Here is a 24,152-nt window from a genome sequence, read left to right as displayed (position 1 = left end):
ACGCCCTGAGTCACTTTCCTCGCCCTAAATCCAGCCCCGCCGGGAGTCTCCCACTCCCAGCCTCCCTGCCCTTGGGCAAGTCCCCTGAAATCCCCTGGGGCTGCTTGGCTCTTTCCAGCCGGGGTGGGGGCGGTAGGAATGTGGCCCTTCCCCCGGGTTTCCTTGAGTGTCCAGGGAAAGCCCGGCATCTGGAGGGGCTCAGCCTGTCCCTTGGCGTCCCTGTGGCTCAGAGAAGGTCCCACAGGTGGGGCTGCTTCCCCAGGGCCCTGTATGTCTCTGTCTCTGTGGCCTGGAGTGTGGAGGGCTGGCCAGGGTGGGTCCCCACCCCTGCGGCCGGGCGGTGAGTAAAGGGGTGACTTTTGTGTCCTGCCTGCGCCTCTCTTCAAACTGTGTCTCTCTGTCTCTCTGTCTCTCTTCCGTTTCTGCTGCTGGCTCCCAGGCTCCCGTCTCTGTCTCTGTCCCCCTTTCTCTGTGTCACTGTGTCGCTACCGGCACTGGTCTTGCTCATCCTTCCCCTGTCCTCTCCCCCCTCCCGGGGTTTCCCCGTCCTTGTCCTCCTGCAGCCGGAAGGAAGGACTTACAGTCAGACTGCTGTGGGAAAGGCCACGGGGACGCCACTTCTCTCTTTCGAGGCCTCCTCTCCCACCCCCGTCCCCAGGGTCTCCAGAACCCCGCGCCCAGCCACGACAGGTGAAGGGACCAGGGCTCCTTGGCCACCCCCCGCCCAGCTCTCCGCCGGCTCCGCAAACCGGCCAGGGAGTCAGACCCGGGCAAGGGGAAGTGGAGACTTTGACCCGGCGGGGGCTGTGCTTCCCCCTCGGGTGGGACCCGCGTCCCCTGGCTCCCCGAGGAGCTCCCTGCCCCAGCTCCTGACAGCGCAGCCCGTGGACTCATGGTCTCAAGACTTCTGGTGCTCGCCCTCTGGGTGGGCGGCTTACCCTGCAGTGGGAGAGAAGGTACGTGGGACGCTCCGGGGCCGGGGGTCTGGCGCCGAGGGACGCGACCTGGGGACTGGAGTCGGACTGTCCACCATGGAGTATTCTGGGCTGGGGTGGGAGCTCACACACCTGTTGGATAACCCACAGGTGGGAGGGGGTTACCGTCGCATTGCACAGATGGGGAAACCGAGACGCAGAGGACCAGTCCTGCTGCAAAGTGACAGTAGGAAGTGGCAGCCACAGCGGGGACAGAGGGAGAGGGAGGGAGAGACTGAGACATTTTAATTACACGCATTCATTCCATGCGCTTCTGAACAAAGCTGCTAGGAAGAGAGGCTGCATGGAGACGGCTCCCTCCCACCGGGGCTCCCCGACACCCACGTCACCCCCTCACCCCCGTGTGGCTCCTTAAACCTCAGTTTTCCCATCTGGAAAATAGGCTAATACCCCCTGCCTTCGCAGGTTGTACTGGAGGCCAGAGATGAGGCAGCTGCCTTCCATTTACATATTCATTGGCTACACAAACTTTTATTAGGCGCCTACTGTGTGCCCAGTGCCTCCGGCTGGCAGGGAGGCTGGGGCCGGTCTGCCTAGGGCTGGGACAATCCTGGGGCTGGTTGGAAGCTCACGAGGCTCCCTCCCTCTTCTCGGCCCCAGCAGTGCCCCCCCAGCCCAGGGTGAGGTGCCGGGCCTCTAGGTACCCAGTCGCTGTGGATTGCTCCTGGACCCTGCCGTCCGCTCCGCACTCTGCCGCGCCCACGTCCTTCATTGCCACGTACAGGTGAGAGCGCCCGGGAGGTCTGACGCTGGGGCCGGGACCGCGGGAGGCCTAGCGAGCACCCTTCAGGATGCGGGAGCAGCACGGGCCCACAGAGATACACTTCCTAAAATACAGCCTGCGGGTCACATGCAGAGTTCAAACCCTTCCAGAAGCCGCGTTTGAAAAGGAAAGAGAAGTGACGCTTTTAACGTTTTGCTTCTCAGCATTCCAGATATTTGTTTAATAAGATCGAATGTAGCTTAACACGCTTACAGGCAGTTTACACGTTTCAATTCATAATAGAAAGTAATATTATGTGGTGGGATTAAAGCAGGATCATGTCAACACGTAATCAACATGTTAAATGAGTATTTTACATTCTCTCCAAACTAAGTCTGAAACTCCACATGCCTTTCACACACAAAGCACTTTTCAACTCACGTGCTAAGTTTTCCCTGGGAATTCTTGGTTTCTGATTAGATTTTATGAAATCTGTGGGTGGGAAGAAAGAGTCGCCCACCTGGGTGGTCCAGTCCAACTCTGCCACATTTTCTGACCGCCAGGAACTTGATCTTGAGGGTTGATAAAATAAATCGAAAGCCGCACTTGGTTGCACCAGCCACACTTTGAACGGCCGACAGCCACTTGTGGCCAGGGACTACTGCCTCCCACCCAGCAGTCAGAGCACGTGGAATGTTCTGGAAGGCTGTATGTGCAGCACGGAGCTTGTCTCTAGAGTCTGAGATCTCGGGGTCTCCGAACTCCCGACAGTCAGTATCTTATTATTTCAGAATCTGTGAGTCTGTGGACCTCGGAATGTTGAAATTCTAAGGCTGGAATGTTGACATTCCAGAAACCTGTAGTATCTGGACCCTAGCATCTCCGCGTGGGACATTCCCCTGACCCTGGGTCTGCACAGGACCCCTGATGTTGGGGTGAAGGCTCCCTTGGGGTCATACAGCCAACGGCAGGATCCCAGCCTGTGGTCCTTGAGTGCCATCCACATGGGTCCAAGACACAGGCCAGCCCATGGGAAATGCTGAGGCCCTCACGCTGCCTCTGTGTGTCCAGGCTTGGAGTGGCTGCCCACGGGGAGAGCAGGCCCTGCCTCCAGCCGACCCCTGAGGCCTCCAGCTGCATCATCCCGGACGTCCAGATGTTCTCCATGGTGCCTTATATACTCAACGTCACGACGCTTCAGCCCTGGCCCAGCAGCAGCTTTGTGCCCTTCGTTCCAGAGCATATCAGTGAGTGCAGACAGCAGCCAGCGCGTGGGGCGGGGGGCCCTCGGGCTCCTGCCCCTCCCAGCTCTCACCACTCACCCCTGTGCATCCATCCTGGGTCGTTTGGCTCCACCTTTGCGTTTCTCCAAGGAGGTGCCCACTTCTCCCCACACTGAGCCTCCCAACATGCCCAGCCTCCATCTTCACTTGGAGCAGCTCAATCCCTTTCTGGTCCTGTCCTTGCCCTGACTATCCGCCCTCCCAACAGTGACCACCAGAGGGCACCCACGAGCACCCAAATCGTGTCCCACCCTCCTCCCTCCTCAGCCCTTCATAGCTCCCACCTACCTGGGGCAAAAACCCAAGTCCTCCCCAGGGCCCCCAAAACTTTGCGCGATTTGCCTTGTCCCCTCCCTACCGTCCCCTTCTCCCTCTGTCTTCCTCCCTCACCTGCTCCAGCCACATATGCTTCCTCTGTTCCTCCAACACATCAGGCAGGTCCTGCCCCAGGACCTTTGCACAGGCTGTGCCCTCTGCCTGGAGCGCTCTTCCAGACCTCCACACAGTTCACTTCCCCACGTCCTTCACATCTACTCAGAGGTCATCTCAGTGAGCCCTCCCCCGAGCACCTTATTAAAGACTGCGGACCCTCATATGTTGCTGATATATGCATCATACTAAGAAAGTCTAGTAGTCCCTCAGAGACTTAAACGTACGTAATCATATAAGCCAGCAATTCCAATTCTAGCTGTATACCCCAGAGAAGTGAAATCATGTGTACTCAGAAACTTGTGTGCTAATGTTCACAGCAATATAATCCGTAACAGACCAAAAGCAGAAACAACACAAGCGTCCATCAGCAGATGAATGGGTACCCGAAATCGGCTCCGTCCGTATTATGGAACATTTGGTCATGAACAGGAGCGAGGCGCCCCCATGTGCTGCCCCCGGGGGCGGACCCCAAGCCCACGATGCTCAGGGAGGGAACCAGACACAGAAGGACACACGGGGTGGGAGTCCACGGGTGTGATACGTCCAGAACAGGCTCCTCCGTGGATGGGAAGGGGGCTCATGGGGGCTGGGGACAGGGATGGGGGTGATGGCTGATGGGGTGGGGCTTCTTTCTGGGGTGATGGAATGTTCTAGAGTTAAATAGAGGCGAGGTTGCACGACTCTGAATGTCCCACAACCGCTGCACTGTACGTTTGACAAGGTGAGTTTTGCACTATGCGAATTACGTCTCAAAACACTGAAGCCACTCTTCTTGCCCTGTTGATTTTTCTTCCCTGTGCTTGATGACCCATGGATTTGCTGCTTGATTCTTGTCTTTTGCACTGAGCGCCAAGAGGACGGGATGGGGTTTGTGTGGGTCACTGCCGTGTCCCCAGCGTCCAGAACGCTGCTGGACACTCAGTGGACAATAAATACACGTTAGTTGATTGGATGAAGGAGCGAACCTACCAGCCCTGACCTTACATCCTGCTTGTCCATCAGTTAAACCGGACCCTCCAGAAGGCGTCCGCCTGAGCCCCCTCCCCGGGCAGCGGCTGTGGGTGCAGTGGGAACCCCCCCGGTCCTGGCCCTTCCCGGAGATCTTCGCACTCAAGTACAGAATCCGGTATAAGCATCACAGATCGCCCCGCTTCCGCCAGGTGAGGAGGGCGAGGGGAGGCGGCGGGAGGGCATCCTGGGGAGTGGGGACAGCATGTGCGGAGGTGCACTGGGGCCTCAAATGCAGCCGTGGCCAACTCACAGGCAGCCCAGAGCTGGGACTCCCGGCTGTCCACCCAAAAGGACAGCAGATGGGAGCTTGCACAAATGCTTGTACACCCGTGTTCACAGCAGCTCCATTCACAGCAGCTGAAAGGCGGAAACTCCCCAAATGTCTGTCAACAGCAGAGTAGAAAAACACATGTATCCACCCACGCGCGGGCTCGTCACTCTGCGGGACCAGGGGCGAGGCGTCAGCAGGCGATGCCCGGGGACGGACCCGAGCCCACAGTGCTCAGGGAGGGAACCAGACACAGAAGGCCACACAGCATGTGTTCATTGATTCCATTTATGGGAAACATCCAGAACAGGCATATCCCGGGACTGGAAGGGGGTTCTGGCTGCCAGGGGCTGGGGAGGAGGTGGAGAGAGACAGCAGATGGTTGCGTGACTTCCTTTTGGGGTGATGGAATGTTCTGGAACTAGAAGGAGGTGATGATTGCACAACATGACGAATATACTCAATGCCCCAGATTCTCCTTCTTCATTGGTCAATTTTATGTCATGTCAATTTCACCTTGACTGAAAACAAATACATTGTTTACATTTTTACAAGGGAAAAGATACATACCCAAGGGTAGTGCTGAGCACCTCGGGTGAGCTGTGCAGAGGCAGACCCCAGAGCTGCGGGCTTGGAGGGCGTAGGCTTCTGCAGCCTGTCCCACGAGACTTTCTGGGCTGATAGAAATGTCCTACGGACTAAAATTGGTCTTTGCCGAGCAAGGACAACGTGGCAGGCAGCCAAGGAGCTGGCTTTTATCTTTAAGCAAGTGTGCCTTCGTTTGCTTTTAAATATTTTTGCAATTTATTTTTATTTTTATACATACAACGTTTTGTTTATTTGGTGGTATCTTTTAAAGATTTTACTTTTAAGTAATCCCGACGTGCAACATGGGCCTCACACTCACAACCCCAAGATCAAGAGTCACGTGCTCCCGGCATCTGGCGGTCACTGTCGGGCAAGCATCTGACTCTTGGTTTTGGCTCAGGTTGTGATCTCAGGGCGGTGAGATCGAGCCCCGCATCAGGCTCCGTGCTCAGTAGAGTCAGCTTAAGATTTTCTCTCCCTCTCCCTCTGCCCCTCCCCAACTTCGTCTTCTGCACGTGCCCGCTCTCTCTCAAACAAACAACAACAAAAAGTCGCACATTCTACCAGCTGAGCCAGCCGGGATCCCCTATTTTTTTTTTTTTTTTTTGCAATTTTTTAAATGGTGAGAATGGGGGTGATTTTTTTTTATTTTTTTAATTTTATTTATTTATTTACTTTTAAAGATCCCATCTATTTATTTGACAGAGAGAGATCACAAGTAGGCAGAGAGGCAGGCAGAGAGAGAGGAAGGGAAGCAGGCCCCCTGCTGAGCAGATAGCCTGATGTGGGGCTTGATCCCAGGACCCTGAGATCATGACCTGAGCTGAAGGCAGAGGCCCATCCCACTGAGCCACATAGGCACCCCGTGGGTGATTTTTTTTTAAAGATTTTATTTATTTATTTGACAGACCGAGATCACAAGTAGGCAGAGAGGCAGGCAGAGAGAGAGAGAGAGGAGGAAGCAGGCTCCTCGAGGAACAGAGAGCCTGATGTGGGGCTTGATCCCAGGACCCTGGGATCATGACCTGAGCTGAAGGCAGAGGCTTTAACCCACTGAGCCACCCAGGCGCCCCGTGATTTTTAAAAAAAGATTTATTTTTTTATTTTAGGGAGAGAGATTGTGTGCTGGGGGAGGGGCAGAGGGAGAGGTCTCCAGCAGACCCCCCACCGAGCCCTGAACAGGGAGCCCTTGGTGTTATAGACCTACCTAGCACCACCCTAAGATCATGACCTGCGCCCAAACCAAGAGTCAGACCCTTAAATGACTGTAAATAGTTTTTACAATTTTTAGATTGAGACAGAATTCACATGCCGTAAAATTCATAAAAAGTGTACAAGGCAGTGGCCTGGAGCGTCTTCGCAGAGTTATGCAATCGTTTAATCTAAACGGACAGCGTAAACCACCACATCCGGCTGCCGTGGGATGACCTAGGGCAGAGCGGGTCGGGAGACAGTCAGATCTGGGGCCAGGATGTTGGGGAGGCGCTGGGACATCAGAAGAAACAGGAGTCAGGCGAGAGAGCCCAGCGTCAGTAGGGGGGAAGGTGCGAAGGCAAGGCAGGGGTGGGGTGAACCGCTCGCTGTGGGGTGGCCAATTTGAAGCCTTCCCGCCGCCTCTGGTCTGCACCTGGCCCCAGGAGGCTTTAGGGCAGGGGGTCTGCTGGATTGTGTCGGAGCTAGAGGAAGGGGCCGTGAGTCTGACGGGCCGGCGTGTACAGGAGAGCCGTGCTCCTGGCCGGCAGGCGGTCTGTAAGAATCGGCGGGCCCTGGAAGGCTCAGTGCCTCCCTGGTCACCAAGTTGCGGCAGAAGCAGAACGGAGTATGCCGAAGACTTAAAAACAAGTTTACTACAGCGGGGCGGTGGGGAGGGAGGCCGATCACAGAGGATGTGGCCGGGGCCTGGAGGAGCAGGAGGCGGGTGTTGGGGATGGGGGTCTCTGTGGTCCACAGAGGTGTCCTGAAATGGGTGGCTGGGGGGCGGGGTCGAGGACCAGGAAGGACGACGATGTGGAGGGGGCCGTGCGGGCAGCTTGTTAAGATGGAGCAGGGGGTCCAGAGCTCCAGTCTCCTCGTTCCCACTGACCTGGCCCCTCTTTTCTGCTCTCAGGTAGGGCCTATTGAAGCCACATCCTTCACCCTTAGGGTTGTGAGACCCCAAGCCAGGTACTGCATCCAGGTGGCTGCTCAGGACCTTACCGACTACGGGGAAATGAGTGACTGGAGTCTCCCTGCTGCTGCCTCCATGCCCATGGGCAAATAGTGAGGCTTCCCAGCCCCCACCCCGCCCAGAAGACGGGCTGGGTCCTTGACGTCCGCCCCCCACTGCCACCCACTCAAGAACGGATGGGACCCAACCGGCCTGGGGTCGCTGCTGCCGGGTTGCTGGGCCACTTTCAACAAATGACTTTGCCTTTCTGAGCCTCAGTTTGTCAATCTGTGCAATGGGGATGTACTTCTTCCTTGGACCACAGTGCAGGGCCCTGTGAACTGTGAACCTGAGAGGTTTTTTATTGTGTAACTAAAAAAGATTGTTGCTGGACTCAGGACTCCTCCTCCTTTCATTTTTAAAAAAGATTTTATTATTGGGGCACCTGGGTAGCTCAGTTGTTAAGCGTCTACCTTTGGCTCAGGTCATGATCCCGGGGTCCTGGCATCGAGCCCCTGCATCAGGCTCGCTGCTCAGCGGGAAGCCTGCTTCTCCCTCTCCTGCTCCCCCTGCTTTGTGTTCCCTCTCTCGCTGTCCCTTTCTCTGTCAAATAAATAAATAAACTCTTTTTTAAAAATTAAAAATTTTTATTTATTTATTTGAGAGAGTGAGCTCCAGTGGGGGGCGGGGTGCAGAGGGAGAAGCAGGTTCCTTACTGAGCACGGAGCACGATGGATCCCAGGAGCACGATGGATCCCAGGACCCCGGGATCATGACCTGAGCCAAAGGCAGATGCCTAACCCGCTGACCCTCTTCCTTTCAGTAGACCCAGATGAGACCAGGATGAAGTAAGACACACACAGCGAATCCTCACTCCCATGGATGGGGTCAGGGCTGGACCAGAGGCAGAGCCTGGGGCTGGAGGAGTCCTGGGGCTGGGGGCAGGGCTCTGCCTGGGAAAGGGTGAGTTCAGGAGTTGAGTTCACCTACCTTCTGAAAAGCTGCCTGGGTGGAGGCAAATAGGACATGAGCTTGAGACTATTTCTCTTGCTGGGGGAGGGGTGGCAGGGGTTGAGGACCAAAGACACCAGGACTGAAGGCAGGAGAAAAAGCCATGGGCAGTTTGTGGCCTGTGGGCGGACCCTGGAAGCCGGGAAGGTCAAGGAAACAGATTCCGCCCTGGAGCCTCTTCCCGTCCACCCTAGACTTCTCTCCGCTCCAGCCCGAGAGAGAAAGAGGGCGGGAGAGAGAAAACACACAAAAGGGGAAGGACAGAGGGAGAGGGACATCTCAAGCAGGCTCCACGCGAACGGCAGGGCTGGATCTCAGGACCCTGAGATCATGATCTGAGCTGAGACCCAGTCCCACGCCTAAGCCACTGAGCCACCCAAATGCCCCAACTTTACACTCCTGCCCTGCAAACCATAGCATAATAAACTTGTGTGGTTTTAGGACCTGCGAGCTGGCGGTAACCTTCCAACAGCCACGGGGAAGCTCACACACCATCTTGGATGCCCACTGTCCCAACACTGCTCTGTTGCACGTGCAGGGCGGGTGGGTGTGGGAGCTGGTGCGTGCAAGTGCAGGACGGGTGGGTGTGGGAGCTGGGGTGCATGTGCAGGGAAGGTGGCTGCGGGAGCTAGTGCGTGAACACGCAGGGGAGGTGGCGGGAGCTGGTGCGTGCACGTGCAGGGCGGGTAGGTGCGGGAGCTGGAATGCATGTGCAGGGCAGGTGGGTGCGGGAGCTGGTGCGTGCAAGTGCAGGACGGGTGGGTGTGGGAGCTGGGGTGCACGTGCAGGGCAGGTGGGTGCGGGAGCTGGTGCGTGAACACGCAGGGGAGGTGGCGGGAGCTGGTGCGTGCACACGCAGGGCGGGTAGGTGCGGGAGCTGGAATGCATGTGCAGGGTAGGTGGGTGCGGGAGCTGGTCCATGAGTCTCTGCCCCGGCCTCCAGGTAAACGTGCGGGAGGGCGTCCAGGCTGCTCCTCTGTGGACATGCGTAGTCCGTGGGAGCTGTCCCTGGCCCCAGGTGCACGCTAGGGACACAGGAACACGCAGCCCAGCACACAGAGTAAACACTCAATGACAGCCGCCGTTTTCGCTCCAGAAAGGAGTAAAGAACAGGGAACGCCGCGAGCAGCGGCCACGGAGCACCACGATGGCAGTTTGGTGAGCGGCTGCTCACCTCTAGGGGGCGCAGGACCTCCCCCGATCTTCAAATCAGCCGATCCCCGGAACCTTTGTAGCTATCTCGCGAGGGTGCAAATCGGAAGGGAAGGTAGCCGGAGTCAGATCTAGACAGGCAGGGGCCAGAGCCAATGAGAGGGGGCGTGCTATGCTCTTACCAATAATAGCGCGGAGGAAGTGACGATAGCGGAAATACAAGGGACGGTCAGAGAAGTTCGAAGAACACCGAGCTTAAGCGTTCTTCTCGTGCTTGAGAGACAAGTAGAAGGCAAAGATGTCGGAGAGAAAAGTTTTAAACGTAAGTACTTTGTGACTGGGCTTTCTCCCCGGGGCGGGACACCTCGGAGCTCCGGCCTAGGTGGGTTTCCTGTGCTCTCTTATTGGAACCTTTTTCTCTTCGCCAACGGTCTTCCGCGGGGCGGGGCTTTCAGACACCTCCCAATCACTTTCCTTGAGGGGTGGGCCCTTGCGGCCTTTCGGGGCGGAGCTGAATATGTTTGCCCCAGCGCTTCTCCTGATTGGGTGTGCCGGAGGGAGCTAGCCAGTCACGTCCCTGGGGGGGGTGGGTCCGCCCTGGCCGTATTGCCGTTCGCTCCTCCTCCAGGCGCCTGAGGCCCCGCCCCCAGGGTCCCGGGCGTCGCGTTTCTTGGGGGGCTTGGGCTCAGCTCTTCGGCTGGGCGGGCAGGGGCAGGGGCAGGGGCAGGGGCGCCCCCTCCCGGCCTCCTCGGCTTCTCCCGACCCAGTGGGGAATCCGGTGGGGCTGGGAAGGCGGCATGCGGCCCCCGAGCTCCGAGTCCCTGCGCGCGGCCCCCGGGGGCCCGTGTGCTCCGCGTCGCGGAGTGAGCGCCCCGCTGTGGGAGAGTGTGAGCCCCGCGGGCCGGGCCAGGGGCCCAGGTGGGAGCGGCCGGGCCGGTGCGGCTCCCGCGGCGCCGCGCTCTCGTCTCTCCCGCACTCGGGTCAGGGGTCCGGCGCCGGCGTCCTCACAGCCCGGGGGCAGGAGTCCTCGGGCCCTGGCGACCCAGCCGGCAGCCGGCTCTCCCCGTCGGTTCCCGGGGCTGCCGCGCCGGCCCCGGCTCCTCCCGGCGTGCGGGCGGACGGGCCCGCTGAGGCCCCGGAGGCGGGGGATAGCCAGGGAGTGGAGGACTCGAACCCGGGCCCCCAGCCGTGTAACCCCGACTCCTGACCCCCGGACCTCGCTGCACCTCCCCAGAGCCGTGTCCGCCCCGGGGCTCAAACTCTCTGTGACGGGGGCCCGTCGCTCTGCCTCCACGAGGCTCTGCAAGGGTTCTCTGAGGCAAGAGCTAGGAAGTGCCCCGTGCGGGTGCTCAGCGCACGGACTGCTTTATTTTCGGATTATCCGCGGAGCTGAGTTCCCTGATCCACATCTGTCTGCTGCGGGTCTCCCGCTGAGGCTCCTGTGTGGGAGCAGCTAGCACGGCAGCCTGAGGCTGCGGTCCTTGGAACGGCTGGCGTGCCAGGTGGAACCTTGGCTGGCACCCGGAACCGGAGTCTCAGGATGGTTGGAGGGCTTACACCCTCCCTATGAGCAACGCGGATCATGCGGAGCGCCCGACCTCCTTCCGGGTCTAGAATGTTGGAAGCTGCGAGGCCACGAGAGCCCCAGGCTCCCTGTGAGCTTCTAGAAGACGCCATCTCCCATGTGCGGTTGTCTCCTCCATGGGGTAATTAACACATCCTGTGTGATTCCGGGGGAGCAGATCGGGAAGCAAGTGCCTGGTCTCCCGGACCCGCTCCCACACACCTTTTCCCTCTGCTGATGTGTCCCTGCGTCCTTTCACTGTAGTAAGTGGTAGCCAGAAGGATGAGTGTATGCGGAGTCCTAGGAGCCACAGGGTGGTCCTGGGGACCTGGGCAAGCTCCCCAGAGCTCTTCCCTCTGCCCCTGGCCTGCTTCTGTGCCCGGGACAGCTCCCCTGACACTTTCACTTCCCACAGAAATACTACCCGCCCGACTTTGACCCATCAAAGATCCCCAAACTCAAGCTCCCCAAGGATCGGCAGTACGTGGTGCGGCTGATGGCTCCCTTCAACATGAGGTGAGTGTCCCCCCGTATGACTCCCCACGTGGCCCCTCACGTGGCCTCCTACATCATTCGTGGCAGACACACCTGGTGCCTGACATCCCCAGGGAGTGGCTCATTCCCGGCACTGAGACGTCGACCCAGGGAGCGCAGGACTGTGCTGACCCTTACTTTCCTCCCAGAACACCCCTGACTCCAAGCCCCCAGCCAGTGTCCACCTCAAGACCTCGATTGTGGGTTATAAGTGTGAGTGCAGAGATGGGACCCGGTGTACTCTTTCCCTACCTCCAGCAGGCACACTTCTTCAGACCCCAGGACCTTTGCACAGGTTGTTCCTTCTGCCTGGATCATTATTCCTTCTGCTTGCACCTGGCCAGCTCTTCACCCCACAGGTCTTGGTTAGACCCCACCCTCTCAGGGACATCTGGCTGGCTCAGCTGGTCGACCCTCTTGATCTCAGGGTCGTGAGTTCAAGCTCCATGTTAGGTGTAGAGATTAATTTTAAAAAATAACAAGTTCTAAAAATACATGTTTTAAAAAAACTATTTTAGTAAAATCTTGGAAAAACCCTCACTCCCCAAGAGTCCCCTGTGACCCCCCGTCTGACCCCTTTCATAATTCCCCCTCCCTCACCATCCCCAGATCTTGGCCTTTGTACGGCTTCACAATTACTGTGTCTTACAGATTCTGAGCCTCATGCTTTTTTTCACGTTTTAGCGTGTTGAAGTCAAACACCTGGTCATCAGACCCCTCGTTCTGTGAAACTCAGTGTGTGTTTGCATATCATTGGTCCATTTCTCTCCTTCATTCACTCATTTTTAAAATTCAGCAATCCTTTTGGGCACCTGCTGTGTGCCAGGGCCTTGGCAAAACGGGGGACGCTGTGGGGAACAAGATAGCCCCGAGCGCCAGCCAGGCCATTGCGAGTGTGTGACAGACAAGTCTCAGCAGGTCTGGGTCGTCTGGGTGCTTCCCCAGCAGGGGACTCGGGGGCCAAGGGCCAGGCACATACTAGGAAAAGCGTGCTAGGTTGGGGGACTCGGAGGCAGGCTGCTTCAGGAGGGAGGGAGCTCCCTGTCCCAGGGGGTATGCCAGCAGCCACCTGCCAGAATGCCAGGAGGAACCAGGGTGCTGGGGTGGCTTGAGTCCCTCTGTCCTGACCCGCAGGTGTAAGACGTGCGGAGAGTACATCTACAAGGGCAAGAAGTTCAACGCGCGCAAGGAGACGGTGCAGAACGAGGCCTACCTGGGCCTGCCCATCTTCCGCTTCTACATCAAGTGCACGCGGTGCCTGGCAGAGATCACCTTCAAGGTAGACACCAGCCCTGCCGGCGGCTCCTCCCCGCGGGGGGCTCCCTGCTCCTGTCCTCTCGAGCTCCCGTGTCACCCCATCCCCAGGAGACAGGCTTGTTTCCGGGGGCGTTCTGTACAAAGGCCCGGGTGTTCAACGACACGGGATTCAGGGAGCAGACTGCACCATGGCACGTGGCCGGTCATGGTCACGACCGTGTTGAGAATTTGGGGGAGTGACCGGGGGCCTTATGTTCTGCCGGAATTTCTTTTTACCTAACTCTTTTTCTCTTGGGTATAAAAAAAAGGACATTGAAAGAATGACATATTTTGATTACTTTTTTTAAGAAGATTTAGGTATTGAAGGGCGAGCGAGCACGTGCACAAGCCGAGGGGTTGGGAGGGGCAGAGGGAGAGAAAATCTTAAGCAGATCCTTGCTGGCCATGATCCCAGCGAAGGGCTCGATCTCCCCACGCGGAGATCATGACCTGAGCCGAAGTCAAGAGTCAGATGCTCAACCGACTGGGCCCCACTCCCCGCCCTGGGCGCCCCTATTTGGGGTCCCTTTTTTTTTTCTGACAGAGACACAGCGAGAGAGGGGACACAAGCAGAGACACGAGAGAGGGAGAAGCAGGCTCCCACTGAGCAGGGAGCCTCATGTGGGGCTCGATCCCAGGACCCTGGAATCATGACCTGAGCCCCCCAGGCGCCCCCTTGGAGTACGTTTTTTAAGCATCTGTAGTAAGATGGGAGTCACGTACCATGTACGGTGTCTGATTCGGTGGCACTTAGTGTGCTCACAGAGGACTAAGCTGACCCTGTGCCCAGTTCCAAGAAATTTCCGTCACCCCCCAAATGAGCCCCCTAACCATTAGCAGTCGGTCCCCGTTGGGCCCCCCCAGGAGCCCCCATCTGCTCTCCGCCTGCGGACGTGCCTGTCACGATGGTTCTCATGCAGGGTGCCCTGCGCCCTGTCCTCGTGCACGTCTCCTGGTGTGGTTCCGGGTTCCCCTGACCGTGGCATGTGGTGGGGCTCCTCGTGCCTCATGCTCAGTCATGTTCCCGTGTGGGAACACACCACGTTGTACGCCGCCCTCTGTCCCCTGGATCGACACTTGGGTCCTTTCCAGAAAATGATCTCTGTTTTTCCTGAATGGTAATGATAACGTATGTGTTTCTATGATATTGACGATTTTACGATATTTACAAATAGATACTAATTTTTAACTTGATTTTTTTTTAAGATTTTATTTATTTATTTGACAGACAGAGATCACAAGTAGGCAGAGAGGCAGGCAGAGAGAGAGGAGGAAGCAGGCTCCCTGCTGAGCAGAGAGCCCGATATGGGGCTTGATCCCAGGACCCTGGGATCATGACCTGAGCCCAAGGCAGAGGCTTTAACCCACTGAGCCACCCAGGTGCCTCAGCAAATAGATACTAATTTTTAAAGACTAGAGGAGCTCTGGCAAGACGGTGCAGATCGGCTCTCCCGCTGAAGAACTTCGGGTGATTAAGTAGCCGGGGCTGCATGTGTGGCTCACGGGTCCCTGCGCCCACACATCGTAGACACAGAACTCAGAACTGTGGGGCCGGTGCCAGAAGTCTGCCTGCTGCTCCCGCCGCCCGGCCAGCCCTGAGCCTGGAAACAAACGCTCGGGAGGCGCTCGTGTGGGTTCCGGGACGCGGGCTCCCCGTCGTCCTCGCACTTCCTCTCCTAGTGACGCGCTCCATACCGGGGCTGCTTCCCCACCCGCAGCAAGGCGGCGGGGCTGGCACCGGGGATCCCGCCTGACCCTCGCCCGCTTCCCCTCCTGTCCGCATCCTCTGCACCCGCAGTGCCTCTGTCTCTGTCACAGCGAGAAACCGCCCCTGAGTATCACTGTTAACCATGAGCCACACACCGTGTGGGTTTCCCTGTTTCCCCTGACTTCGACTCGGCGCTCCAGGGTCTCGTCTGGGATGCGAGCTTGTGTTTCCGCTCTGCATCCTAGAAGTGCATATAGGAGCCCGCTCTGTATGTACTGATATGTGATTTATGAATACAAGAAACTGTGAACACGTGTGCGCACACACAGCAGACAGGAAGACACAGGGCACGTGCAAAGGCCCGGAGACTCGCATTCACGGTTGGGCAGAAGTCGGAGGGAGGCAGCGGGCAGGTGCAGAGGGGTCTGGAGAAGACAGGGGCACTAGAAAGTGGCGTCCAACCCAGGCATTGAGACAAGACCAGCGGGGTGGCCGGGGGACGTCGCGCAGTGTCTGAGTGTCTCTACTCTTGGCTTCAGTTCAGGCTTCGATCTCAGCGTCGTGAGGTCAAGCACCGGGTCAGGCTCCATGTTGGGCTCGGCCCTCGGGGTAGGGGCGTCTGCTTGAGACGCCCTCTCCGTCCTCCTCGGCCCTCCGGCTCATGCTCTCACTCTCTCTCTAAAGTAAATAAATCTTCAAATTAATAAAAAGACCCGGACGGGGACGAGCAGGAGTGAGGCACGGACAGGAGGTGCCCCTGCTGGCCAGCAGAAGCGCCTGTGCCCAGGGCCGTAGGACTGACGTCTGCCCGTTCTCCCTTGCAGACGGACCCCGAGAACACCGACTACACCATGGAGCACGGAGCCACGCGGAACTTCCAGGCGGAGAAGCTCCTGGAGGAGGAGGAGAAGAGGGTACAGAAGGAGCGGGAGGACGAGGAGCTCAACAACCCCATGAAGGTGAGGCCGGCGCCGCCTCGGGCCCGGGCAGGGCGATGGGGTGGGCAGGGGCGGTCAGCAGAGCCCCGAAGTGTTCCCAGGAGCCCACCCCCTGGCCACACCCCCGAGCAGCCCCCAGAGTGCGTGTGCAGGAATCTCACACCTGCGATCAGGTGGTGACATTGGGTCACGGTCGACCTCGGGAGAGGGAGGCTGTCCAGCGGGCCGGACCTCTCGCCTGAGCCCTTCGTCTGGGTCTAGAGGACCTTAGCGGTGTGAAGGAGCCGGCCTGGAGTGGGGGCCCATGTGGCCCCCTGTCAATAGCCAGCAAGAACGTGGGGACCTCAGTCCCACAGCCAGAAGGAAGAAGACTCCGCCAGCAGTCCGAGCCAGGCCAGGCCTCGGGCGAGACCCCCAGCCCCTGATTTCGCTTCTGGAAGCCTTGTCGGAGAACGCAGCCACGCTGCACTGGGCCTGGGACCCACACCGGCCAGGGGACAGCGAGAGCCCTGTGGTTTGAAGCGGTGGAGCTGGGGACAGACTGTCATGCAGCCGGGGAGAACGAATCCAAGGGGCAGGAAGTCGGACTTGAGAAGGCGAGGTGCTTCCTGCGGCCGGCTCCCCGCGTTGGCACAGAGGACACCCATGACCGGTGGCTGTGAAGACCAGAAGCATGGAAGGAAGGAAACGTTCTCTTGAATGTTCCCTGGCTGTGTGACCTTGGGCAAGGCCCTTGGCCTCTCTGGGCTTCAGAATCCTGGTATATCAAATGGCTTCGATGACCGGCCTCAGAGGTTGTGTGGGGCTTAAGTGAGTTTGTACACGGGAGACTCTTGGGACAGGCGCCAGCACGTGCGCAGGAATCCCTGCTTGATGAAACTCTGACCGGCCCTCTTCAAACCGTCCTCTTCCGGCCTCCCCCACCCCCGTAAAGCCCATCCGTCCCTGGGCCCTCCATGCCGCTCCTGGCTGTTTTCTGAGCCCGCATGTCGGACCTGAAGCGGGGTTCTCCACAGCGAGCAGCGCGGCAGGGAGGGACGCAGGCTCTGCCGAGGGGACCGTGTCCCGGCAACGGCTTGCATGGTCGTGTCCATCCCGGTCCACCCACACGACCACGGGGGCTTATGGCCTGAGTTACCCCAGAACTGCACCTTTACAGACATTTCTGTCCTCCAGTTTCTGGGGCTCAGGAGGCCCAAGGAGCTAAGCTGGCTGGTTCGGGCCCAGGGTCTCTCCAGAGGCCGCATCTCTGAAGGCTCAGCCGGCCACGTCCTTGCCACGGGGCGTCCGCACCCCCGCATGACGCGGCACCGGCCTCCCCAGAGCCAGCGATCCGGAGGAGCCGGGAGGACCCACCATCAGAGGGACACGCTGTTGTCCCATCACACCCCCCTCGCTCGGAGCGGGGCCCCGAGTCCAGCCCGCACTCATGGGAGGGGGAGTGGGGCTCTGCTTTCTCAGGGGAGAAATATCAAGAGTATTGGGGGACACATATTCAAACCCTCAGGACTGCCACTTCCCTCTGGCCGCAGTCCCAACAGCCCCGAAGCGGCCAGTGCAGGCTTCCCGCCCAAGCCTCAGAGACTCGGGCTGGCATTGTCGCAGGGATGGAACTGGCTCACGCGCGGCCACGTGTCAGCCTGGGGCCCGGCGTGTCGTGATTGCTCAGACTCGTTTTTAATCTTCGTTACTGTTATTTTTAAGTAAGCTGTGCACCCAGCGTGGGGTTCGAACTCCTGGCCCGGAGACCAAGGGTCGCACGTTCCTCCAGCAGCCAGCCAGGCCCCTCCTCTGTTTTTACTGCTGTGTCATGGCGGACCTGGGCCAGACACCGGCGGGGTGGCCTCAGCAGACCAGCCCCCGGCCCACGCCTTTCTGCTCTGAGCTGGGGAATGGGGGCAGCCGGGGGACGGGGCAGGAGGCCCCTGCGCAGGCAGTGTGGGTGCAGGTGGGCGTGGGGGCTCCTCCCCGGCAGGTGCCGCCCCCTGCCCCCGCGGCCCCAGCAGCCGCGCACACTGAGCCTGGGTCCTGCCCGCCAGGTGCTGGAGAACCGGACCAAGGATTCGAAGCTGGAGATGGAGGTTCTAGAGAACCTGCAGGAGCTCAAGGACCTGAACCAGCGGCAGGCCCACGTGGACTTCGAGGCCATGCTGCGGCAGCACCGGCTGTCGGAGCACGAGCGGCAGAAGCAGGAGCAGGAGGAGGACGAGCGGGAGACGGCGTGAGTGCTCCCAGCGGCGCGGGCGGCGTCCCCGGCGCTCACAGCCTTTGCTCAGGCCTCTGCCTGCGGCGCCTTCCGGGACCTCCGTGGCTCCTCCAGGCGGCCCTTCTGCAGCAGGCCTTTCCCGTGCTCCCCCCACACCTCCCTTTCTCTCCCGTGGGGTCTGTGTCGGGGTCACCAGCATCACCCCCCAGGTTTGATGACTCGGCAGGGTGGGGTCCCTCAGGCCCGGGCCTGCTGTGTCCACACTTTCCACAGGGCACTGACCGCCCTGGAACCTTCCCTCTGCTTCCGTGTCTCCGTCTCATCGCCTCCTCCCTCTTCCGGAATCTGAACGGGGCCCCGGTTTGGCTTCTGCGTTCCCAGGGGGGGCGGGCGGCGAGTGGCGCACAGGGAGAGCGGAGTCCTCGTGGAGCACCAGGCGCTGGGTGGTCCTGGTCGCAGCGTCCATCGAGGGGACTGTGGTGTGGGGAGCTCCCAGCCAGAGTTCCAGCCGAGGCAGGCCGGGGCCAGTGGCCGGCACTTAACCACGCCGCCCTGGGTGGCCAGAGAGGATTGCCGGGTGTCTGGGGGCCCCTCGCTGCCCCGCTCACTCCTGTTGGGGGACGGCGATCCCACAGGGCCTTGGTGGAGGAGGCGCGCAGACGCCGGCTGCTGGAGGACTCTGACTCGGAGGAGGAGGCGGCGGCTCCTGCCCCACCGCGGCTGGCCGTCCGGCCCAGGCCCACCGCCATCCTGGAGGAGGTGAGTGTGCGGCATCCCCCAAGGGCTTTGGGGGGCAGCACAGAGGGGGAGCTGGGCCTGGCACCAACGGCCAGAGACCGACTGTGCGTCAGCAGGCCCAGCCGCATGCCAGGAGAGCCTGTCTCCAGAGCCCGCAGTCAGCCAGCCCCTGCTCAGCCACTGAGATGGGAAGACCCCAGACTCGGAGACTTAGGGACGCAGATGTGTGTTTCCCCATTCCCATAACAGCCCTGGGGTGACCGCCAGGACTTGCAGGCCACGCTGCTCCCAGCACTCAGGGACCCGGGCGGGCTCTTTGCAGCTTGTCTGTCTGCTCTCTCCTGGAGCGTGGGTCCCAGCTCGGGGGGCGCGGCTTCTGGCCAGGGTGGGGCTGGGAGGGGTACCCGCCAGATACTCGGGCAGCAGGACTAGTGAGCTGCAGGGGGCCTGGGGGCTGGGACCTCTCGATGGCCCTGGGCTGGCAGCAGGGAGCAGGGAGGAGCATCCGGCAGGCGGACTGCTAGCACTTTCCAGCACAGCGTCTCATCCAGGGCCGTCAAGGCCATGCTGGCGTGTTAATCGAAGTTGGGGCACTAAAGCGAGAAAGGACAAGTAGCGGTCACCCCAGCCATGTTTTATTTTCACTCTCACGTGTTGGTGGTCCCTGCCAGCCAGATGCAGGTTCAGCCGCTGGGTCGGACCCAGTCACGCTGTTCTAACTGCTTGGAGGTGACTTAAAAGTTGTGCTCAGCCACTCAGAACGGCATCGGGCCCAGGCAGCGTCCTATTCTAGTGGCCTGGGGGTGGCGGCGGGGGGCTGCCCTCACTGCTGCACCTTCACGTCCTAGCCAGGGGCAAGGGCCGGGCCAGGGAGGAGGACGGCCAGGGCTCACGTCCCACACAATCCATTGGCAGTGGCACGCATGCCATTGGTCAGAGCCCAGCCACCTGAGCACATGGTGCTGCAAAGGAGGATGGGAAATGTAGTCTCTGTGGGGGAGGGGCACAGCCATGTTTCCAAGGAGGCTGGTGACTGTCCTGGGAGAGAATGGCCCTTGGGGTGGTGCATGCCCGTCCCTTACTCTCAGACAACCAGGACACTTTCCTTGAGGTGCTGTCCCCTGCTGACAAGGTCTCACGCTGTCTTTCTTAAATAAACCGCCCCCAGAACTGTCTAAAATTTCCTCTTCTTTCACGTGGAAGAGACAGGAGCCATCGTGAGAGCAGTCTGGCTTCCTTTGCTGCTCCCGGACCCCCCGTTCCCTGCTCCCCCCACGCATCTGTTCCAGGCGTCTTCCTTGCACCTGGTTTGAGGACGCGCTTCTTGTTTGGTTTGCGCCGCACGGTTCCACTGAGACTTCCCAAAGCCTTGCCATGACGTCTGTCCCCTTCCGCGCCGAGGCGCCCGTGTCCACGGTTTTGCTTAGTGGCAGTGCGTGTCGCGGGCGGACGCAGGCTTGGGGAGGAGGCTCACGAGGGCTGGCGCTGCCCGCCGTGGGGGCCGCGTGGGTCCGTTCAGAAAGCGGCAGCTGGAACGGCTGGTCTCTCTGTAACCCACGGGACCACATCTGTCCCTGTCCATGCTCGCTCGAGGGGCCCCGGCCGGTGCACAGGTGGCCACGTGCGGCCACGCGCCTCCGGGGTCCCCCTCCTGTGCTCCCTGCTCCTGCCGAACCAGCTCTCCGGTGTCCCTGCTCCAGGCCTTGGCCTCATGCTCCGCCGCTCGGAGCACGGTCCCTCACGTCTGCTTGTTAACTGCTTATTCTGATGGCTGCGCACAGCCCCTCTCCGAGGAGACCTGGCCCGACCGCCTTATGGACTGGCCGCTGTCGCTCAGCTGTCACACCACACTGAAGTCTTTCCTCGTGTCACACCACCTGTGAGGACAGACGTCCTGTCGATCTGTTCGCTGGCCCATCCCACCTCCTCCCTCAGACGGCGGCCCCGAAGGCAGCGCCCCATCCCTTGTGCCGCGGACAGCTCCAGCTCCCAGCTCGGACAGGACCTGCTGAGGCCCGTGGATTCCGGTTCCTCTGTTTCAGCATAAAACAGACAAAAGGGGTCCCTGCCCGCACAGTTGAAGAGTCCGATGGAGATGGGCCTGAGCCCGTCCCTGCCTTCCCCTCGCTAGTCCCCAAAGTGGGAGCCTCCGTTTTCCCTCGCTCCGTCGAACACGTTGGTAGAGCACCTTCGTGCCAAGAGTTGTCTGTGGCACCGTGGACCCAGTCGTGAACACGACAGGAACCCCCAGCACAGTTGAGGAGGTTACGTCCTGAGGCAGTGGAGGCCACTGAGGGCGTGGACATGCAGCACTCGCTCGACCACATGATCTTAAACTGTAGAGAAAGGTTTCTCAGAGGAGCTGATGCCTGGGTGGGGTATTGAAGGATGAGTAGGAGTTCAACAGATGCCTTAGAGGAAAGGGGGCATTGCAGGTGGAGGGAATGACGTGGATAAAGACCCAGAGGGGAAAAGGCGTGGTGCAATTCAGGAAGTGTAAGTGCCGGAGAAGGTGGGATTGGGGCCAGTTCACCCACTCATGTCCCCCCTCACCCCCAGGCCCCAAAAGCCAAGAGGAAGGCAGAAAGCTGGGAACGGAGTGTCGGCACCCTTGGCAGCAGGCCCCAGCTGTCGGGCCTAGTCGTGGTGAAGAAAACAGACCTGGGTTGCAGCACCCGGCAGGGCCTGGCATCGCCCACCTCCCAGGGTAGGTGCGCACCCCCAACCCCCCACCGCCTCCTGTGACTGGAGCACAGTGCCCCGGGGGGCCATCAGGTGATAGCAGGCCCTTCTCGGGTCTTGGGGGGGTGGGCGGTGCGCCCCCAGCCGGGGCGTGGGGTTGAGGCCGGGTGGGCCAGCTCTCCTCTCGCCCCCAGGGCCCGTGCGGAGCAGCAAAGCAGCTGACCCTGCGCCCCGGTTGCCGGGCTCCTCCTCCCTGAGCCAGCTGGGGGCCTATTCGGACAGCGAGGACAGCAGCGGCAGCAACTGAGACCCAGGCCCTTCCCCAGGTCAAGGTCCCGCATCCAGAGCACCAGCCAGAGCCACGCGTGACTGGGCGAACCCGGAAGTCCTCTGCGGCAGGCAGGGCCAGCACGGGCTGCGGCCAGGGGACTCGGTTTCTGTCCTCTCCCCTCACCTGCCGGCCCTCGGGGACCTCGGGGTCCCCAACTGACACTGCCGCCCTCCGTTTGGGGCCGTGCCATCCCTGGGAGGGCTCCCGGCAGGCCTCTGTGGGCCACACGGGGCTAATCCGGCCTCTTGGCTCTCGGAAGCTGACAGACGGTAAAGGTCCGTTGACTGGTGGACGTCTGGGGGGGGGGTTGTACGTAGCACTAGATCGCCGGGCCCGCCGCTGGTCACCGGGCGGGAAATTGACGCCGGAGCTCACGTGGTTTCGGTTGCCCGACTCCCGCTCTGGGATAGTTCTCGCCCGCTCCAGAACGTTCTGGTTGAAGGTCCTGTGCTCCCGCCAGACTCCTTCAGCCCCTGACCCCCAGCTCTGCTCTCCCGCCCCCTCACCCCCAGCGTCGCCGGCCTCTGCTCCCCTCACACATACTCACATTAGTTTGTCATCTGGGAATGCGGCTTTGTGCTTCCCACTGGCAGAGTGTGGGAGCCCAGCAGCCCCCACTCGGGATCTGCGTTCCTGCAGTGACTTCTGGGCGGGTATGGCTGGGAGGCGGCAACTGGGATCCAGCCAGGCCCCGGGGCCCCACCTCACCCTGAAAACAGGACCCCAGGGGGCCCAAGTTCTGGAATGCAGATGGTGGCCCCGGCTTGGGCTTGCTGGTTGGTGCGTCCCTCCCCCCAGTTCCCCCCAGCAGCATCCCCTCCGTGGTCACCTTGGCCGTGGTGGGAGTACTTACACCACGGGAGTCCGCACACAGATCAGTGCCCTGTGCAGGAGAGCCAGCTGTGGGCACTTCACAGCCTGCCCGGCCCGCTTCCCCAAAGTCAAAGTCAGCATCGTCCCGCGCGCGCTGCCCCGGATGGGGCTGTTCAGAGCAGCGGCTGGAGGAGAGCTTCCAGGCCAGGAAGCGCTTGTGGGAGAGATGAGGACGCATGGGGCCCGCTCACTCTGCTGCGTCCCCCAGCCCATCTCCTGAGCTCCCGTCCTTTGTGGCCGTGTGTGCGTGCCAGCTGTCCCTGTTCTTTGCTGAAGATCGTGGATCCTGTTCTGAAACCCGGATCAGCGAACTATGATTGGTGGGCCAAAGCTGGCCCACAGCCTGTTTTTGTGAATAAAGTTTTATTGGCACAGCAGCCTGCCCGTTTGTGTGCGTAGGAGGTATGGCTGCTTTGCTCCACGGCAGCAGAGCCAACAGGTCAGGTTTACCATCAGGTCCCAGATAGAGAAGGGTTGCCGGCCCCCGTCTGGGTCGCCCTGCTCTGCTCTTCCTGCTCTGCTCCCCACGGCCTCCAGGGGAAGGTGCTGACACCGCCCTCACGCCAATTTCCAGGCTCACCCCATGCCCGCGGCTCTGTGCCCAGGGTCACTTGAGAACGGGCGCCAGCTGCGGGATGCAGTCCGCGGGATCCCCTTAGCAATAACAGCTAATGTGGGCGAAGCCTTGCCACTTGCCGGACCCCTGCCGAGCTCGGGCAGACGCCTCCTCTGAGTTTCCTACAGCAAGTTGCCCGCTCCAAATAAAAATAAAAATATATATATATGTATATCATTTATCTATAAAGTACATATTAAATGTGCATATAATTTAATATCTATCATGAGTTTTATAATTTAATATTACTATATATAATATATACTTATACATTTTTATTTTTTATTTCATTTATTAATTTTTTTGAGCACCTACTTTGTGCACAGATGTGTTTTAGGGACTGGGGCTACAACGCTGAAGGCACACCTACGACGATAATGCCCTAAAGAAAAGAGCAATAGTCCCACCTCCTAATGGTGATGTTACGTTTGGAAGATGGGGGGAGATCGTGGACGTATCTGAACAGAACAGTAAGCTCTGAAGAGAGGCGAGCACGCACTGGAGACAGCAGGGGTGGGGGTGGGTCTTGTCCCCCACGCTGCCCCCCATCAGCTACTACTGTGTGAGGAGGTCCCTGAGAAGGGCGCAGCGGCAAACATAGGAGCCTGGGGGGACGGATCTGCTGGGTTCTTGGCCTCAGGGTCTTATGCGGCTGCCCCTCACCTGGGGCAGGGCTGTGGTCTCATCGGAAGGCCCGTCCGGGGCTGGATCTGCTCCCACGCTCACTTGAGTGGCTGTTGGCCATTCCTCACGGGCTCTTCGCCAAAGGCGGCCCTCAGCTGCTCACCTACACGGCCCCCTGATGGCCGGACCCCATAAAGCCAGCACAAGGGTCTGTGGGAAGTGGCATCCCCTCACCTTTGCCATGTCCCCCTGGTTGGAAGCAAGCCGCAGCTCCGGCCACGTTCAAGGAGAGGGGATCACACGTGGCTCTGGCCACTGGGGGGTGGGGGTCATTGGAGGCCAGGGGAGGGTCTACTTCCCAGACCACACCCCGCTCCCTCGTCCCCCTTCACCTGTGAGCTTTATGAGGGTAGCTGTGTAGACGAGTGTGACCCCAGCCCTTGAGGCCATCTG

The 24,152-nt window shown here is 59.9% G+C and overlaps 2 protein-coding genes across 9 annotated transcripts; both read left to right on the top strand.

Moving 5' to 3' along the window:
* Nucleotides 1–152: 152 nt before the first annotated feature.
* Nucleotides 153–8,070, top strand: EBI3 (Epstein-Barr virus induced 3). Of its 7 annotated transcripts, XM_082735552.1 has the most exons (6): nucleotides 157–340; nucleotides 564–956; nucleotides 1,596–1,719; nucleotides 2,770–2,945; nucleotides 4,416–4,573; nucleotides 4,764–5,594. In XM_082735552.1, exons 2-6 carry the CDS (start codon nucleotides 893–895, stop codon nucleotides 5,115–5,117), a joined length of 876 nt encoding a protein of 291 aa, XP_082591678.1. In that variant the 5' UTR covers nucleotides 157–340; nucleotides 564–892; the 3' UTR covers nucleotides 5,118–5,594. The 7 variants fall into 7 exon arrangements, with proteins under 7 accessions (XP_082591679.1, XP_082591677.1, XP_082591681.1 ...); XM_082735553.1 differs by having other exon boundaries at nucleotides 153–956; nucleotides 4,767–5,594; XM_082735551.1 differs by having other exon boundaries at nucleotides 153–956.
* A 1,724-nt stretch (nucleotides 8,071–9,794) lies between these two features.
* YJU2 (YJU2 splicing factor homolog) lies at nucleotides 9,795–22,836 on the top strand. Of its 2 annotated transcripts, none has more exons than XM_082735531.1 (8): nucleotides 9,795–9,911; nucleotides 11,569–11,669; nucleotides 12,822–12,966; nucleotides 15,516–15,650; nucleotides 17,669–17,850; nucleotides 18,471–18,594; nucleotides 21,133–21,280; nucleotides 21,450–22,836. In XM_082735531.1, the coding sequence occupies exons 1-8, from the start codon at nucleotides 9,888–9,890 to the stop codon at nucleotides 21,560–21,562; spliced, it is 972 nt and encodes a 323-aa protein (XP_082591657.1). In that variant the 5' UTR covers nucleotides 9,795–9,887; the 3' UTR covers nucleotides 21,563–22,836. The 2 variants fall into 2 exon arrangements, with proteins under 2 accessions (XP_082591657.1, XP_082591658.1); XM_082735532.1 differs by lacking the exon at nucleotides 9,795–9,911 and adding an exon at nucleotides 10,220–11,295.
* The last annotated feature ends 1,316 nt before the right edge of the window (nucleotides 22,837–24,152 follow it).

This window comes from Mustela nivalis, assembly GCF_964662115.1.
Source record: "Mustela nivalis genome assembly, chromosome: 1".
Classification (NCBI taxonomy): Eukaryota; Metazoa; Chordata; class Mammalia; order Carnivora; family Mustelidae; genus Mustela; species Mustela nivalis.
Note: the sequence above shows the minus strand (reverse complement) of the source record. Positions and strands in the feature narration are given on the sequence as shown.

Coding starts and splice junctions, on each gene's coding strand:
- YJU2 (XM_082735531.1), top strand. CDS start 9,888: ATGTCGGAGAGAAAAGTTTTAAAC. Junction 9,912..11,568: donor CGGAGAGAAAAGTTTTAAAC/GTAAGTACTTTG, acceptor CACTTCCCACAG/AAATACTACCCGCCCGACTT. Junction 21,281..21,449: donor GGCATCGCCCACCTCCCAGG/GTAGGTGCGCAC, acceptor TCTCGCCCCCAG/GGCCCGTGCGGAGCAGCAAA.
- EBI3 (XM_082735551.1), top strand. CDS start 893: ATGGTCTCAAGACTTCTGGTGCTCGCCCTCTGGGTGGGCGGCTTACCC. Junction 957..1,595: donor ACCCTGCAGTGGGAGAGAAG/GTACGTGGGACG, acceptor TCTCGGCCCCAG/CAGTGCCCCCCCAGCCCAGG. Junction 4,574..4,763: donor GATCGCCCCGCTTCCGCCAG/GTGAGGAGGGCG, acceptor CCGTGTTCACAG/CAGCTCCATTCACAGCAGCT.